Source organism: Eublepharis macularius, chromosome 1 (genome assembly GCF_028583425.1).
Source record: "Eublepharis macularius isolate TG4126 chromosome 1, MPM_Emac_v1.0, whole genome shotgun sequence".
In the NCBI taxonomy this organism is placed as follows: domain Eukaryota; kingdom Metazoa; phylum Chordata; class Lepidosauria; order Squamata; family Eublepharidae; genus Eublepharis; species Eublepharis macularius.
Genome location: NC_072790.1, coordinates 236,517,233 through 236,531,238, shown reverse-complemented (window position 1 = coordinate 236,531,238; position 14,006 = coordinate 236,517,233). Strand labels below are relative to the sequence as shown.

The following is a 14,006-nucleotide window of genomic DNA, read 5'->3' as shown; positions in this document are numbered from 1 at the left end:
TTAAGCAGTGCAGGCAGAAGCAGGCTGCCCAGGCCGACCCCGTACAAGGCAGCTTTCTTATGCGCTCTTTCCTTTCCCACAGACATCAGGCTTTTTCATTTTCTCTGAGTGCTGCTGCAGCAAGCTGCCTCTGCTGCTCTCCCAGCTGCCATCTAATTGTACGTTACCAAGCACGTGTTTCCCCCAACACCCAAGATCCTTTTAGCTGGAAGTGCCAAGAAGCAAACCTGGGACCCTCTAGCTTGCAAACAGGGGTTCTGTCTCAGAGCCACGACCCCTCTACCCCACTTTCTGGGCTTGGCGTTACGCAACCGTGCTCACGGCTCTGCCCACCCCAACGCACACAAGCTTTCGGAGTCCTGCTGCTCTTTCAAATTGCCCAGTAAGAGCATCGGTTCGCCTACGGCGTCGCTCCGATTCCATAAGGCCGACGTGACTACAAACACAGCAAGCTGCTACCAGTGCAACTCGCCGACATCAGCTATTTTAAGACATCTTTTGAGAAACAGAAATTGCACGTTACTTGCTTTTAAGAAACGTTTTAAAAGCAAGCGCGCTGCAGGGAAGCCGATTTCTAACTGCCAAGGGTAGAGAGCCCACCTCTTACCGTGTTGCCAAGATTGCGGAGACCGATGTGCCCGGACCCCAGCAGGAGGGTGTGATGGGTCTGGGGGGGGGAAAAGAACAACACAAAACAGAAGGATGAATGGCAGATGGGACACTCCTGTTTGTTGTGACAGCTTATCTCATTTATACCCCACCTTTCTCCCCAACCCAAAGCAGCTTATATCATTTTCCTCTCCCCCTTTTTATCCTCACAACAAACCTGTGAGGTAGGCTAGGCTGAGAGTGCATGACCAGCCCAGCAAGCTGGTCACCCAGAGTGGGGATTCGACCGCAGGTCCTAACCCAGCCACTACACCATGTTGGTTCTCAATCTCATGTCTCTGGACAGATACATTTGGGGGAGAAGAAACACAACTGCTGGTGCACACCCCTCAACCACACTGCTGGTGTTCTTTTCTATGCTTCTGACAGAACTGCAGCTTCAACTCTCAACTATACAATGATTTAAAAAACGGCACAATGCTGAATTTCAGCTCCTTTCTCAATCATGCCGCACAAAGGGCTGCAGACAAATGGCGGCTCACTGTAGAGGGTAGGCTTGTGAACTTTAACCACGAAATATAATAATAGTGCAATGACATCATTAATGATACTGTTACTTTCACTGGCAGGAATGATAGGCTACAGAATCAAGGGAGTGACACACGGGGGCAATTTTGGTCTCTTTGGGGGGTTTCATTTGACAGCTCACATTCTGAAACGGGCTGCAAACGCCAAACCAACTTCCCGCTAGGCTCATTTATATGACAATCCTTCCTTTGGTTTTCAACCAGTGGGAGGGGACCCCCTTCCCAAGGTTGCAACCTGACTTAAGACCGCATCTCTTGTGGGGCCACCACCATATTTTGGAAGCAGAAAGAAGGTGACCAAGAACAAAGGAAGAGAAGGAGCGGCTTTACTTTCAATGGCTGTGCTGCTTAGAAGAGGTGCTATGGCTTTTCTCACCATGCATGAGAATCCCCCTCTTCTACACAGCTACTAAAGTCACCGCCGCTCTACTGTCCTACCTTTGCAACTGGCCATCCCAGAGGGAAGAGGAAAATGGAAGACGTAAAAAAAAAAAAAGAAGAAGAACAGAAAAGAACCTAGAGGCAAAATGAAAGACGCTTTCTGGATCCAAAAAAGCTGAAGATCACTGTCCTAAACCCACCACAAAACTTTTAATGTACACTCCAGAAGCTCCGATTAAGACCTCCAAAACAACTAGCCATGCCCCAAGCCCTAAGACACACACTCACACACACACACACACACACACAAGCAGCTCTTGCAACAGCAGCTTTCATGGTGCTTGCCAAAAAGAGGTCTGCGGCATTACCTCGCTGGTCATCAGCAGCAGCCCCATCACTGCCGTGTGCACCACCGACTCGGAGATGTCGGCCCCTCGGCCATGCAACTCACGCTTGGTGGCCAGTGTGCGGTGCAGCTTTCGGGGCAGCTCCACTAGAGTAGCCCCCTGAAGCCCTGGCATGGTTCCCCTGTCCAAGCGGAGGGCGAGGAGATTTCACGCTCACCTTGCCGGGCGCCAAATGGAAAAGGACTACGGGGCCCTCCCCCCGTCCCTATAAGCCACCAGCTCATTAGCTGATCCGATTTCCCTTGGCTATTCCTGGCTCTTCTGGAGGCTCAGCTCTGTGGGATTAATTAGCAGGGAGAGATACTTTGGGGAACAGGAGGGTGTTTGGAGAACCAACAAAGACTAAAAACACACACAACACAACCATAACTGAATGCAACGCAAAGGGTGCCCGGGGTTACCCAGGCCCCTTAGGAAAACCACAGAGATCCTCAAAGCAAACGAAGACCACAAGATTTGCCCAAAGACGCACAGCCGCCACCTGCCAGAGAGCTGCACATGACTTCTCAGTGAGCCAATAGGAACGTTCCTCCCTCTCAGATGCACTAGCTGTTCCCACAGGCCATGCCAAACAGGGCAGGCGGAGCAGCTCCCCGGCCCTGTTAAGAATGCACAAAAGGTTTCCCGGGGGGAATTAATTAATGGTTACACCTTGGCCGGGCACCAGATGGACCAACACGTGAGTTGATGGTGTCGCCAGGGAAACCAGGTGCAAATAGGGAACCAGGTGGGACATGGGGCAGACAGAAGGTTGCACCTTCTCCAAAAATAGAGGGTAACCTAGGGACATGGCAACAGGCAACAGAGGCTGGCTGGACAGCGGGTCAACTAGGGGGAAAAAAGCGAGGCACGTTTGCAAGTATGGCTTCTTTCGCTATTTACAATGCAACCCAGACAAGAATGAGAACGGAATCCTGCTGCAATCAATGAAATGTCCCTTGAGTACCCTTCCTCAAATCAGGACCAGGACAATGAGGGTAACAGCCATGCCCTGTTCTAAGTCCCCAGCACTTGGCATTTAGAGGTATACTGCCTCTGCACTTGGAGGCTCCATTGTCATCTCAGTCATTTGGATGCCTTTTAAAACTAATGCCCCCCCCACCACGTTCTTGGGGCAGTGGATTGAATCCCATGGATCTGTTCTAATAGCAGGGTCTGCCCCTGGGGCAAGAAGCCTTGCCCTGACACAAGCGCAGCGGGGGAAAGCATCGCCATCAGTGGAACTGATCCATGGAGCCCAGCCCAGTGAATTCCACGTTAGACATGCCTTGTGTGGTGTGATGAAGCATTTCTGCAATTCCATCGGCGGACCCACAAGTTCTAGTGTTCTGAGGGGTGGGGGTGGGGAGTCACTTTATCTACATTCTTAAAGTACACAAAACTCCCATGCATTCACAAAATGGATTTGGAGGCAGCATCTGCTGGCTCTATGCACGTGCAGCTGTTTCTATGGAAACTGTCATTTCCCTGCTACACCATCTTTAAGAGTTACCACTCCCTTGCCACAATCTGCCTCGGAAGCTTGGCTGCAGGGCCGCACGTGGTTTCCCCAGGAGGCGAACGCCACCGCCGAGAACGGGTCTTTGGTCCAGTTCACAAGCAGGATCACAGCACCTGCGCAACACACTGGGTGTGCAGGGGCCCCTCCTTGGCATCTGTGCAAAAGGTTCCCCCTGCAGTTCCATTCCACTCATCAAGCCGCCTTATACCCAGTCAAACCTTTGGTCTGACCAAGGCGATTCTTGTCTTCTCCGACTGCCAGCGGCTCTGCGGCCTCCGCCTACCTGATCCTTACTTAAGTGGGAATACTGGCTTCCTGAGTAAGTGTACATGGTGAAAGTCACTAGTACTGCAGGGGGAGGTGCTTCCCAGAAACATCTTGCCACAAGAAGCCACTGCTGCTACTGCCAGCAGCTACTTCAGCACTGCTGGCACACGGCAGTCCGGCCAGGCACAAATGAAAGGCGTTGCCCATTGCCACGAGGAATGCCGATATCCAATGGCTTTCTGCCGGCATGTGATTGGACGTGGAAAAGCAAAAACAACGGCGTCACGAAGCAAGGTGAAACAACGGCTTGCGGTAGTCACCATGGCCCTATTTGTTTCTGAGGTTGCTTAAGCAATTTGTTTTGAGAAGTTTCAAGCAAGTTAAACAGAGCCGGAAGTGCCTGCAGGACAGCACTGGAGGTGTGCTTTGCGGGCAGAACCAAGGCTTGGGGGGCGGGTAGGGGGAGAGATACTTCTGTCATTTGGGTGGCAGGATCATGATGCAAAGAGAAGAAGCCGCTTTGCACGCTCTGCCCCTGGGCAACTTTTCACAGCCACTTGGAGTCGTCTACTTTGGAGTAAATATTGCTTGGTCCCTCGCTATTTGGATACATAGCGCTTATGACCCTCGAATATTATGTTTGAAGGATTTATTGTGCTGATTATGCATTTGCATTTTAATATGAATGTGCAATAATGTAAGTTTTCTCAACAGCACTTTCGCGCCAGCACTTTATGTATATTGATTGAATGCTGCAGGGTCTGTTGTAATGTTGCATGTGCATGAATTATTATTCCTACTGTGAGTTGGAGTGCCTTAAGGGTCTTTCAATGTAAGTCTGAATTACTCACTGTGTATTTAAAGGATTTATGAATTGTAATTAAGTAATACTTAGGTATTTATTACAACTTACGTAAGAGGTTACTTAGTAAGTCTACGCGGGTCTTTTTTTGCTTTTGAGGTTATTTACCGCGTTTCTCTCTTTGTTTGGATACTGCACCTGGGCAAGGCAGAGAACTCTTCGGTGCAAACTTCACAGGGACCAGAACTCCTTGTGCCAGTAATGCCAAAGTAATGGATTTGACCCACATGCAGACCAGAAGCCGCACACTGAGCAACAGTGTGCATACTCTGCCTCATACATGTGTCACTTAGAATCACAGGGCTGGAAGGAACCTCTAGGGTCATTTAGTCCAACCCTCTGCACAATGCAGGAAATTCACAAATACCTCCCCCTGCCACACACCCAGTGACCCCTGCTCCGCGCCCAGAAGGTGGCAAAACACCGTCGGGATCCCTAGCCAAACTGGCCTGTGGGAAATTGCTACTTGACCCCAAGGTGGCTACAAATGCATGGTTCTGGCCAAAATGCCCTACAAATGCCAATACAACAACTTGTGGAGGAGGAAGAGAAGGCTGACCACGTATGGGGAGCTGCAACTGGAAGTGACATAGAGGAGGACAAAAGTTTGCCCTTCAGTTTGGGGCAGAAACAAAAACAAGAGCGCCCGCGATATACTGACTAAGATGTAATAAGACACAGTCAATAGAGCAATAAAGCAAAGGCAACAATGAATCCTTCTGTGGAAAATATTCGAATATAGAAATGTATAGTTCTATGTCTATCATATAAGGTCTCTGTACCCAAAGTGAGTAAATTCTTAAAAGCGCTATTGCAAATTCAGTTTTGGGCAGCACGAAGGCTCTGCTAGAGGGGAAACTCCCTTATTGGGTGGACAGAGATTCCGTACAGAGGAGAAGGTCCCCTGAGGGCACAGCATGCTAAGCAGAGGTGGGCCAGGGGTTCTCCAACAAAAGCCAAAAGATGATAAGCCCAGAGAGTCCATGACTTAGGATTCATGTAAATCTAAACCAGGTGAACCATCAAGGCTTCGTCCAAAGAATTTTAGCTTATTGAGAATCCTCACAGACACCCACCTACACCCACCAGACTATTTCCAGAACTACAATCTCCAAGTTCCACAGAAGTGCAAGGAGCTCAAGCGCATTAAAGGAAGCTGAGCTGCTTCAAAGCAGCGTAACTGGCGTGGCCTCCCCAAGGAATGCTGAGCAAAGACTGAGAGGGAAAGAGAGCACCAGCAAAAGCCCCACCAAAGAGGAGGGGAGGGAGAAGCAGCCTACCTGCCCAGCTGGTCAGGTGCCGACTTCCAAGCACTACACAGAATTCAGGTGGGCTGGGTGCCTCATACCCCATGCCACGTGGGGCTCAGGCAGACCAGGCGCAGTCCTCCTCCCACTGGGCTGGACTGTCTTAGATGGCGGGGGGATCAGCCCATTGAGAGAAGAACTGTTGTGCCAAGCCACCCCTGTGGGCAAAATAGTGGGAGCACGGTTACAATACCCTTTGCCTTGCCCCAGTACTAGAATTCCTAAGGCTCTAGTTCCAGGTAGTTAGCCATGTTGGTCTGCAGTAGAGCTGCAAGATTTGAGTCCAGTAACACCTTAAAGGCAACAAGATTTCCCCATCAGATGAAGGGAGCTTTGACTTTCAAAAGCTTTTACCTTGAAAACCTGGTTGGTTTTTAAGGTGCTACTGGAATCAAATCCTAAGGCTCTGGGGAGAGCTATCCTGAGGTTCCATGGCGAGCTCACTGCATAAAACTTGGCCAAGAAGCCTTCCTGCCACGGCACAGCCCCCAAAGCCCTCCTTCTCTCTTGAATAACAGTGCTCCAATCAATTGCAACCACTCTTGCCTAGTCTCTTACAGCAGATGCCTTCTCTTCCAGTCTGCTTGGAATGGGGGCCTTGCTCTGGGGTGGGCTTGTCGATACTGGGATGTCTTGGGCGAGAATGTATTCCGTGGCCTGCGGGTCTGAAACACGAAGCCTTGGGCAGCCCTCTGTGCGGACGGACAGCAGCGTGGCAGTCGGCCTTCCGTCCAGCCCGCCGGTCACGTTGACTCTGCGGAGGGAACAGCTCCTCTTCAGGGCCAGGCCAAGCTTGTGGCTACAAGAGGGGCTGCGGTCCCGCAGGGCCAGCCGGTTCAGGACGGTGCTCAGCTGCTCCTCCCCACGGGGGCCCATTTGGCTCAAATCGCCGATACTGATAGACTTGGAGCGAATGAGGTTGCTTCTCCGGCTCTCAGAATCCGGCCCGCCGAGGAGAACCCCTGGTGGCAAGGTGAAGGAAGAGCTGCCCGTGATTGTGCTGGCTTGGGGGCAGCCGGGCACTTTGAGCCCATGGTCTGCCTTCATCGGGCCGCGTCGGGAGGCAGAGCCACGCAACACGTCCGCACGCTTGGAGGCCCTGCCCCGGTCCAGCTCTGCCTTTTTGCCCCGGTCATCCAGTGGGTTTGGCCTGGGTGGTAACGGCCGGAGCTTGGGTGTCACCGAGAGTCCGTTGGAGATGGCGGCAGGGCCACGGTGCTCTTGGCTCAGGGTCCGGTGTCCGTTTGGGAGCCTGGTGGTCGCTTTCGGCTGAGAGGTGATGACTGCTTGCTCTCTAGCCCGGCTCATGCGGTGCTCAGAGGCTTGGGGCATTGCGGAGGGAAAGGAGAGGAAAGCCCTGGGAAGAGAGAGAGCCAGAAATGAAACGGAGAAATGGATCGGTAGGAAGACTGGTGCTGGGTGAGCGGCCCGCTTGCTAGTCTGCAGAACCCTGTTCGTAATAAAGGCACCGAGCCCCAGCAGAGAGCCGGAGGGGCCGGTCACAACCAGCAGAGCTACTCGCAAGTTGGCACGTACCTCTCACAAGTGGAGAGCCTCTTGCCCCTGCCAGCCCAAGCTTCACACCTCACAGAGGCGGCTGACTGCCCGAGGGCTCCCCTCTGCTCTTGCCCTGGAAGACAAAACACAAAAGCAGGGCTGGTGAAAAAAAAACAACCCACCGTCATTCAGAGATGATCCCCTTAAGTAAGATTTCAGATACGCACAGCAGACAGATGCTGGGGACACAACCTGAATTCAGGCTTCCTGTGCAGCTCACACTGCCCCCCACCCCGCCCTCCTTAGAAAAGCCGACAGTCGTCAATGCTTCAAACTAAATCAGTAATCTGGAAATGTAAAGACTGGGTTCTAAGACATTCGCAGAACGGGTAGTGGAGAGCTGACCCCCCCCCCCAAGAAATAAGGCACAGGCGTGAACAGGGTGCACACGATCAGACGGGAATGGTAAGGAGGGGCAGGAAAGAAGCGCTGAGTCTAGGTTCACACGCACACAAAACTCACCCAAGATCAGTTCCCCTCCAACCTACTATGTACTATCTCTTGCCTTAAGTATGATCCCAGTGGGTAGGTCTACGCTGTACAACATGTCAGGCTTAGAATTGCTCATGCTCCGTTTCAACATTTCTTCAACTCTGTATCGGATTTCTGCCGGTTTTAAATCTTGCAAATTTGCATTTATATACCCTGTTACATTGTTTATTGAAATTCCCTTGAAACTGACTGTACTAAACTCGCACTGTGTAATCCGCCTCGAGTCTCAGTAAGAAAACCAGCCTATAAATAACATAATCAAAAAGAGTCCAGTAGCACCTTTAAGACTAACCAGCTTTACTGTAGCATAAGCTTTTGAGAATCATAGTTCTCTTCGTCAGAGAGAGATTTACATTTGGCATGCATCTGACGAAGAGAACTGTGATTCTCAAAAGCTTATGCTACAGTAAAGCTGGTTAGTCTTAAAGGTGCTACTGGACTCTTTTTGATTTTGCTACTACAGACTAACATGGCTAACTCCTCTGCATAAATAAGATAAGTAAGTAAATAAATAAAAATTTGGTCTCTTACAAAATGATTTACATTTGTCATGCAAGCATTTTAGACTTCCAGCTTTTTTGAAGATTTTACGGCAACGACAAAGACTGGGAAAATTTTTACTGTATTACCTGCCTTTCTCACTGAGAGTCAAGACAGATTACATGGTGTAGAACAATGCCATTCAATTGCGCGAGGCTTCTAGAAAGGAAGGCAAAAGAATGGGGATTGCAAAAATGAGAAACGATGCGAAAATAAAGGATCAAAAAAGTGACAGACGCTTCCACCCAGAGCATCAACAATTGAAACTGACCAGCTGCGGTATAATTAAACGTTCAGCTCTCTTTCCCAAGTAGCAGCCGCTGTTTAAAGGGGCGGGGGGGGGGGAGACACTTGTTGCTTCTATGAATACATGAAGCGGCCTTATAGCAAGTCAGGGCATTGACCCACCTAGATGAGGGTTGTCTACGCTGGCTGCTGTGATGCTCCAGGAACTCATTCCCAATCCACTGCTACCCGAGATCCTTTACCTGGAGAGGCCATGGACTGAACCTGGGACCATACGCAGGCAAAGCTGGTGCTCTGAGCTACAACCCCACCCGTTTCCGAGGCAATGAAGACAGCCAGATTCAGTACTCAGTGTAACCCTGTTCCTTTAGCAGAGATATTTTGGTTGCCCCCAAGTTGTTCTGAATCAAATGTTCTTTCCACATATGCGGCAAGCTGCAATTCAGCCCCGCGAACCAGAAACTTGCGTGTACCTTTTGCTTTCTCATTGGAGTCTCTGTCCTCAGACAACAGCCCGAGGGGCTACAAGACTCTGGGTTAATTTTTAAAAAAAAATCCATTTGTTGCAAGTCAAGCCAAGCCTTCCACAACCAAGAAAGCAACATTCTGAAAAGCTTGCCAACCACGATTTCAGGAATTACATAAATTATGGCAACAAGAAGAACATGTTTCTGTACTGAATCAGATCAAGCCCAACATTCTGTTTCAAAAGTGATCGTGTGCCTCTTGGGAAGCTGACAGCCAGAGCGTGAAGGAAACAGCCTTCTCCTATTATTTGATCCATCTGCTCCTCGGAGATAGACTGCCTCTGCACACAGGGGGTTCCATTTTTAGTTCTCATCAGTGTCAATAGACCTATCGTCTGTGAATCTGTATAATTGTTATGCTAATCTTGGTCACATCATGAGAAGACAAGATTCTCTGGAAAAGTCAATAATGCTAGGAAAAGTGGAAGGCAAGAGGAAGACCTAAAATGGCTGGACTCAATAAAAGAAGCCACGTCCTCCAGTTTGCAGGATCTGAGCAATGATAGGACATTTTGGAGGTCTTTCATTCATAGGGTCGCCATAGGTCGGAAGTGACTTGACGGCACATAACACACACACACATGCAGAGGCCAGCAACCCCCATAATATTAAGGTGGGGAATTCAAATGCCTCAGCATTAACAGCAACAGTTTAGGTGAGACTGGGTGCCCCCCCACCCATGCTAAACCCACAGAGCAACACAGTGGAAGGCATTTGGGCAGAAGCTGTGAAATAGTCACAGAACCTTATACAAAAGCGACGCCACCGAACCCCAAAGCGATGCATTTTTGACAGCAAGCACTTAATCCTTAAAGACCGCAAAGACAAGTCTGAAAGGGAAGCACGGGAAGCATTCGCAAGGTCACAGAATGTGGAGGAAGAGGAAGCTGAGCAGGCTTCAGAAACATGCCCTAAGAACATGACTACTCAACTCAGGGTAAATAAAGGAAGAATATATTCAGAATCCAGCTGTTTTTTGTGAGGAGTCAATGGAAGACTAGAAAGTACTTACGTAGGCCCTGGGAGGGAAATATTTCTACAACAAACCCAATGCTGTCTTTATATCTGGCCCTCTTACATCTTCATATACAAGACTCTCCTTAACTCTGTCATGGATTATTTTTATTCTGTTGGCTTCTTTACTTTAAGCCAAGACTGAGATCCAGACGACCACGTTTCGAATATGAGAAATATAGAGCACAACCTCCGCCAGGGTTCCCCATTCCCCACAAACAACTGCCTTGGAAAACCTGATCAAGCGTCCGTCCAGTTACCCGTTCTGTTTCTAACGGTGGTCAGCCACATGCGCCTGGGGAGCTCGCAAGCACAGTGGCTGCTCCCCTACCATTAGCATTCAAACGTATTTGGCCTCTAGCCTGGAGGTTCCATTAGGCTCATAGCCACTGATAGACTTATTTCCCAGAACTCATCCAAGCCACTACAGTGACCATTATATCCTTTCTTTAACGCCTCGCTTACCATCACATCCAGTGGCATTGAATTTCATGTTAATTATGGGGACGAGTCCAACTGACCGTGTGGCTGGTTGCTCAATGGGCCTTTGAAGAAGCCATCTGTGAAAACTGTTCATACATTATACAGTTGTGGGTTTTTTTTAAAGAAGCGCTTAAACACCCAAGCCTTCTCTCTCCTTCCCCCACTTTAAACCCACTTACTCCATATAGGGGCCTCCTCTTTTCAAGCCAAGCCCCCTCCCCTATTCAAAGCTCATCTGCCCATTAAAAGCCCCTCTGCTTACAATATGAAGACCCATTACAGCCCACTCCCCCCCAATCCCATCCCTCTCACTGACGACCCTGCGAAAAGTATCATCTCCTCCTCTAGCCCAAACCAACATATTATTACACAAAGAGATTACATAATAATGCAATGCTCCCTCTGCCCCAGCCTATCTATATCTAGGGAGCAGGTGGGCAAAGCAACGGCGGGACAACTGAACTATAAATTCCCCGTTCAAACCTTCAAAACGTGCTTAAACATTATTGCTAAACAGAAAGGCCCTTCAATAACAGATAAGACAAGATCAACACATCCGTAATGGTCACTGCACGCAGGAGAGCCCTACCATGTTTATTTCATGCAAGAGTCGCTGGCGGGCAGCCCCAGTTGCAATTACCATCAACCAAAAGAGTCACATTTGCGTCCATCTCTAGCATGAGGCCTGCACCTCAAGGTGGCTTGTAGCTTATCTGTTCTTCTGGCAGTGGCTATTTGAGGGTGGGAACTACCAGCCCACCACGATCCCTATTAGGCAAGGACCTTGCTTGTTTTCCTGAAACACGGGATAAGTGCCACATTCAAGAGCAGAATAGTAAAGAGTCCAGTAGCGCCTTTAAGACTAACCGGCTTTATTGAAGCGTAAGCTTTCGAGAACCACAGCTCTCTTCGTCAGATGCATCTGACGAAGAGAGCTGTGGTTCTCGAAAGCTTACGCTTTAATAAAGTTGGTTAGTCTTAAAGGCGCTACTGGACTCTTTACTAGTGTGCAACCACAGACTAGCACGGCTAACTCCTCTGGATTCAAGAGCAGTGCTCAAAAGAGCAACAGGTGAGATTTAAAAGAGCCTGAGTACTACTAATATACAACATCAAGGTGGAAGGCTTTTGGCTCCGTGGCAGAGTTTCTGCTTGGCATGCAGAAGGCCCTGGGTTCAATCCCTGGCACCTCTGTTTAAAAGGATCGTGTAACGGGTGATGCGACAGGCCTCTACCTGAGAGTTGCTGCCAGTCTTAGATAATACTGACCTTGATGGACTGATTGTCTGATTCCGTGTAAGGCAGCGTCATGCGTATGTGTTCAACATTAAATGATATGATCATTTAGTTATTTATTTATGTCACTCATTTATAATCCGCCTTTCTCACTGAGACTCAAGGTGGATTACACAGTGTGAGATTAATACAGTCAATATCAGGATCATTTCCATGAACAATGCCATAGGGTATAAACACAATTTTATACCCAAATAAACACAATTTTGCAAAGACATAGCAAAGCATTAGTAAGTGTAGGTGTGTCTCCCCGCTAGCCTCCTGTCCGGGGGCCGGGGGGACTGTGACCCCCTCCGAGCTTTCCATCAGACTAGTTGCTTTCTCCACTTCCCACCCCTGTTATGCCCTGTTAATGGGGTGGGGCATATTCTGGGGGCCACCACCTGAGTTTTATCATTGTACAAACTGTTTTATGTATGTTTTAATGTGTTTTAACCTGGTTGTTACTCTGCTCTAAACCCGCCATGGGGAGAGCGAACAAAAAATCGAATAACTATTAAACGAATGAATTAAATGTAAGAATCCAATATAGAGTTGAAGAAATGCTGAAACAGAACATAAGCAATTCTAGGGCTGACATTAGACCACATGAAGCACAAGTAGCTCATAGGAGCACATATTTAAGATGACAGGTAGTACGTAAGACAACATAGCGGTGAAGTCTACGGTCCTTAACTCATTAGCGAAGCATCTGAGAGCCCCTCCCTACAATACAAAAGCCTTTTTGAATAATTCGTTTTTGCATCGTTTGTGGAAAGCTGGAGAACGGGGGCTCTCCTGAGCTTCTCAGGCAGGCCCATTTAAAAAAAAAACTAAGCCCAAATTCAGATCAATACAAAGCAGTTATAGCAATTATCCATATATTTAGTACATTTTTATCCCACCAAGGAGCTCAGAAAGGCACATATTGGTCTGTCTTCCTCCATTTGCATTTGCACCAAGCTTGTGAGGTAGGATAGGCTGATAGAGCACGACTGGCACAAGGTCACCCAGTGAACTGCCAAGGAAGAGGGGGCGGGATTTGACACGGGGGTTTCTCAGATCCCACTCCAACACCTTAACCACTAGATCAGGCTATTTACATCTAGCCCTCACCCCTTCTTTCTTCCAGAACCCGAGAAAGCATTTCCATTTCGGTTCAAAAGTTGCTTTCTGCAGTCTGCCATAAATTAATTTCACTGGGGTTTTCATTTGGAAAATCTAGCAATCTGCCAGATCACATTCCCTGCATATATTAATGGGTAAACTCTGAGCGTTCCGCCAGCCCCAGGGCCCAGTTATAATCTTGTTCTGCTGTGAACTCACAACATGAATGAATTCGCATAAGCCTTGTCACCAATCATCCCTCAGCCTTCACCTCCAACCTGCAACATGACCTTTCTTACAAAGCTGTTGTAACGACAAGAAAATCAGAAACCTTTTAAAACTTGAATGCACTATACAAATGCTAATTATTAGCACATCACTACTACTATGCATGCTGTTAAATCGCAACCCATGTCAACCCCATGAAGTTCCACCTTGTGGGATGTTCAGGGCAAGAGATAAGCAGAGGTGGTTCACCGTTGCCTTCCTCTGAAAAGAAATTACACTATGCAGAGAATACTGGCATATGACCACACTCAAATATAAAAATATACTTTCAGGTAGGTAGCTGTCTGGGTCGACAGTAGGACAGCAGGATTTGAGTCCAGTGGCACCTTAGAGACCAATGAGATTTTTTGTGAATAAGCTTTTGTGATAAATCAAGACGGGTAGCCGTGTTTGTCTGTAGCAGTAGGAAAGAGCAAGAGTCCTGTAGCACCTATAAGACTAATAACATTTATGGTAGGGTATGAGCTTTCATGAGTCACAGCTCACTTCTTCAGATACCTGAAGATGATACCTGAAGAAGTGAGCTGTGACTTACGAAAGCTCATACAGTACCACA

At 48.5% G+C, this 14,006-nt stretch overlaps 1 protein-coding gene across 1 annotated transcript in view; it reads right to left on the bottom strand.

Annotated features, from left to right (window-relative positions):
• The window catches only part of USP21 (ubiquitin specific peptidase 21), a 30,912-nt gene that overhangs the window by 16,366 nt on the left and 540 nt on the right, over positions 1-14,006 (bottom strand). The window contains exons 2-4 of the mRNA XM_054973658.1: positions 7,458-7,551; positions 6,480-7,278; positions 608-667 (exon numbers count right to left, since the gene is read on the bottom strand). Of these exons, the coding sequence (XP_054829633.1) occupies positions 608-667; positions 6,480-7,253 (834 nt within the window). The 5' untranslated portion in view covers positions 7,254-7,278; positions 7,458-7,551. The remainder of the gene's footprint in view (positions 1-607; positions 668-6,479; positions 7,279-7,457; positions 7,552-14,006) is intronic.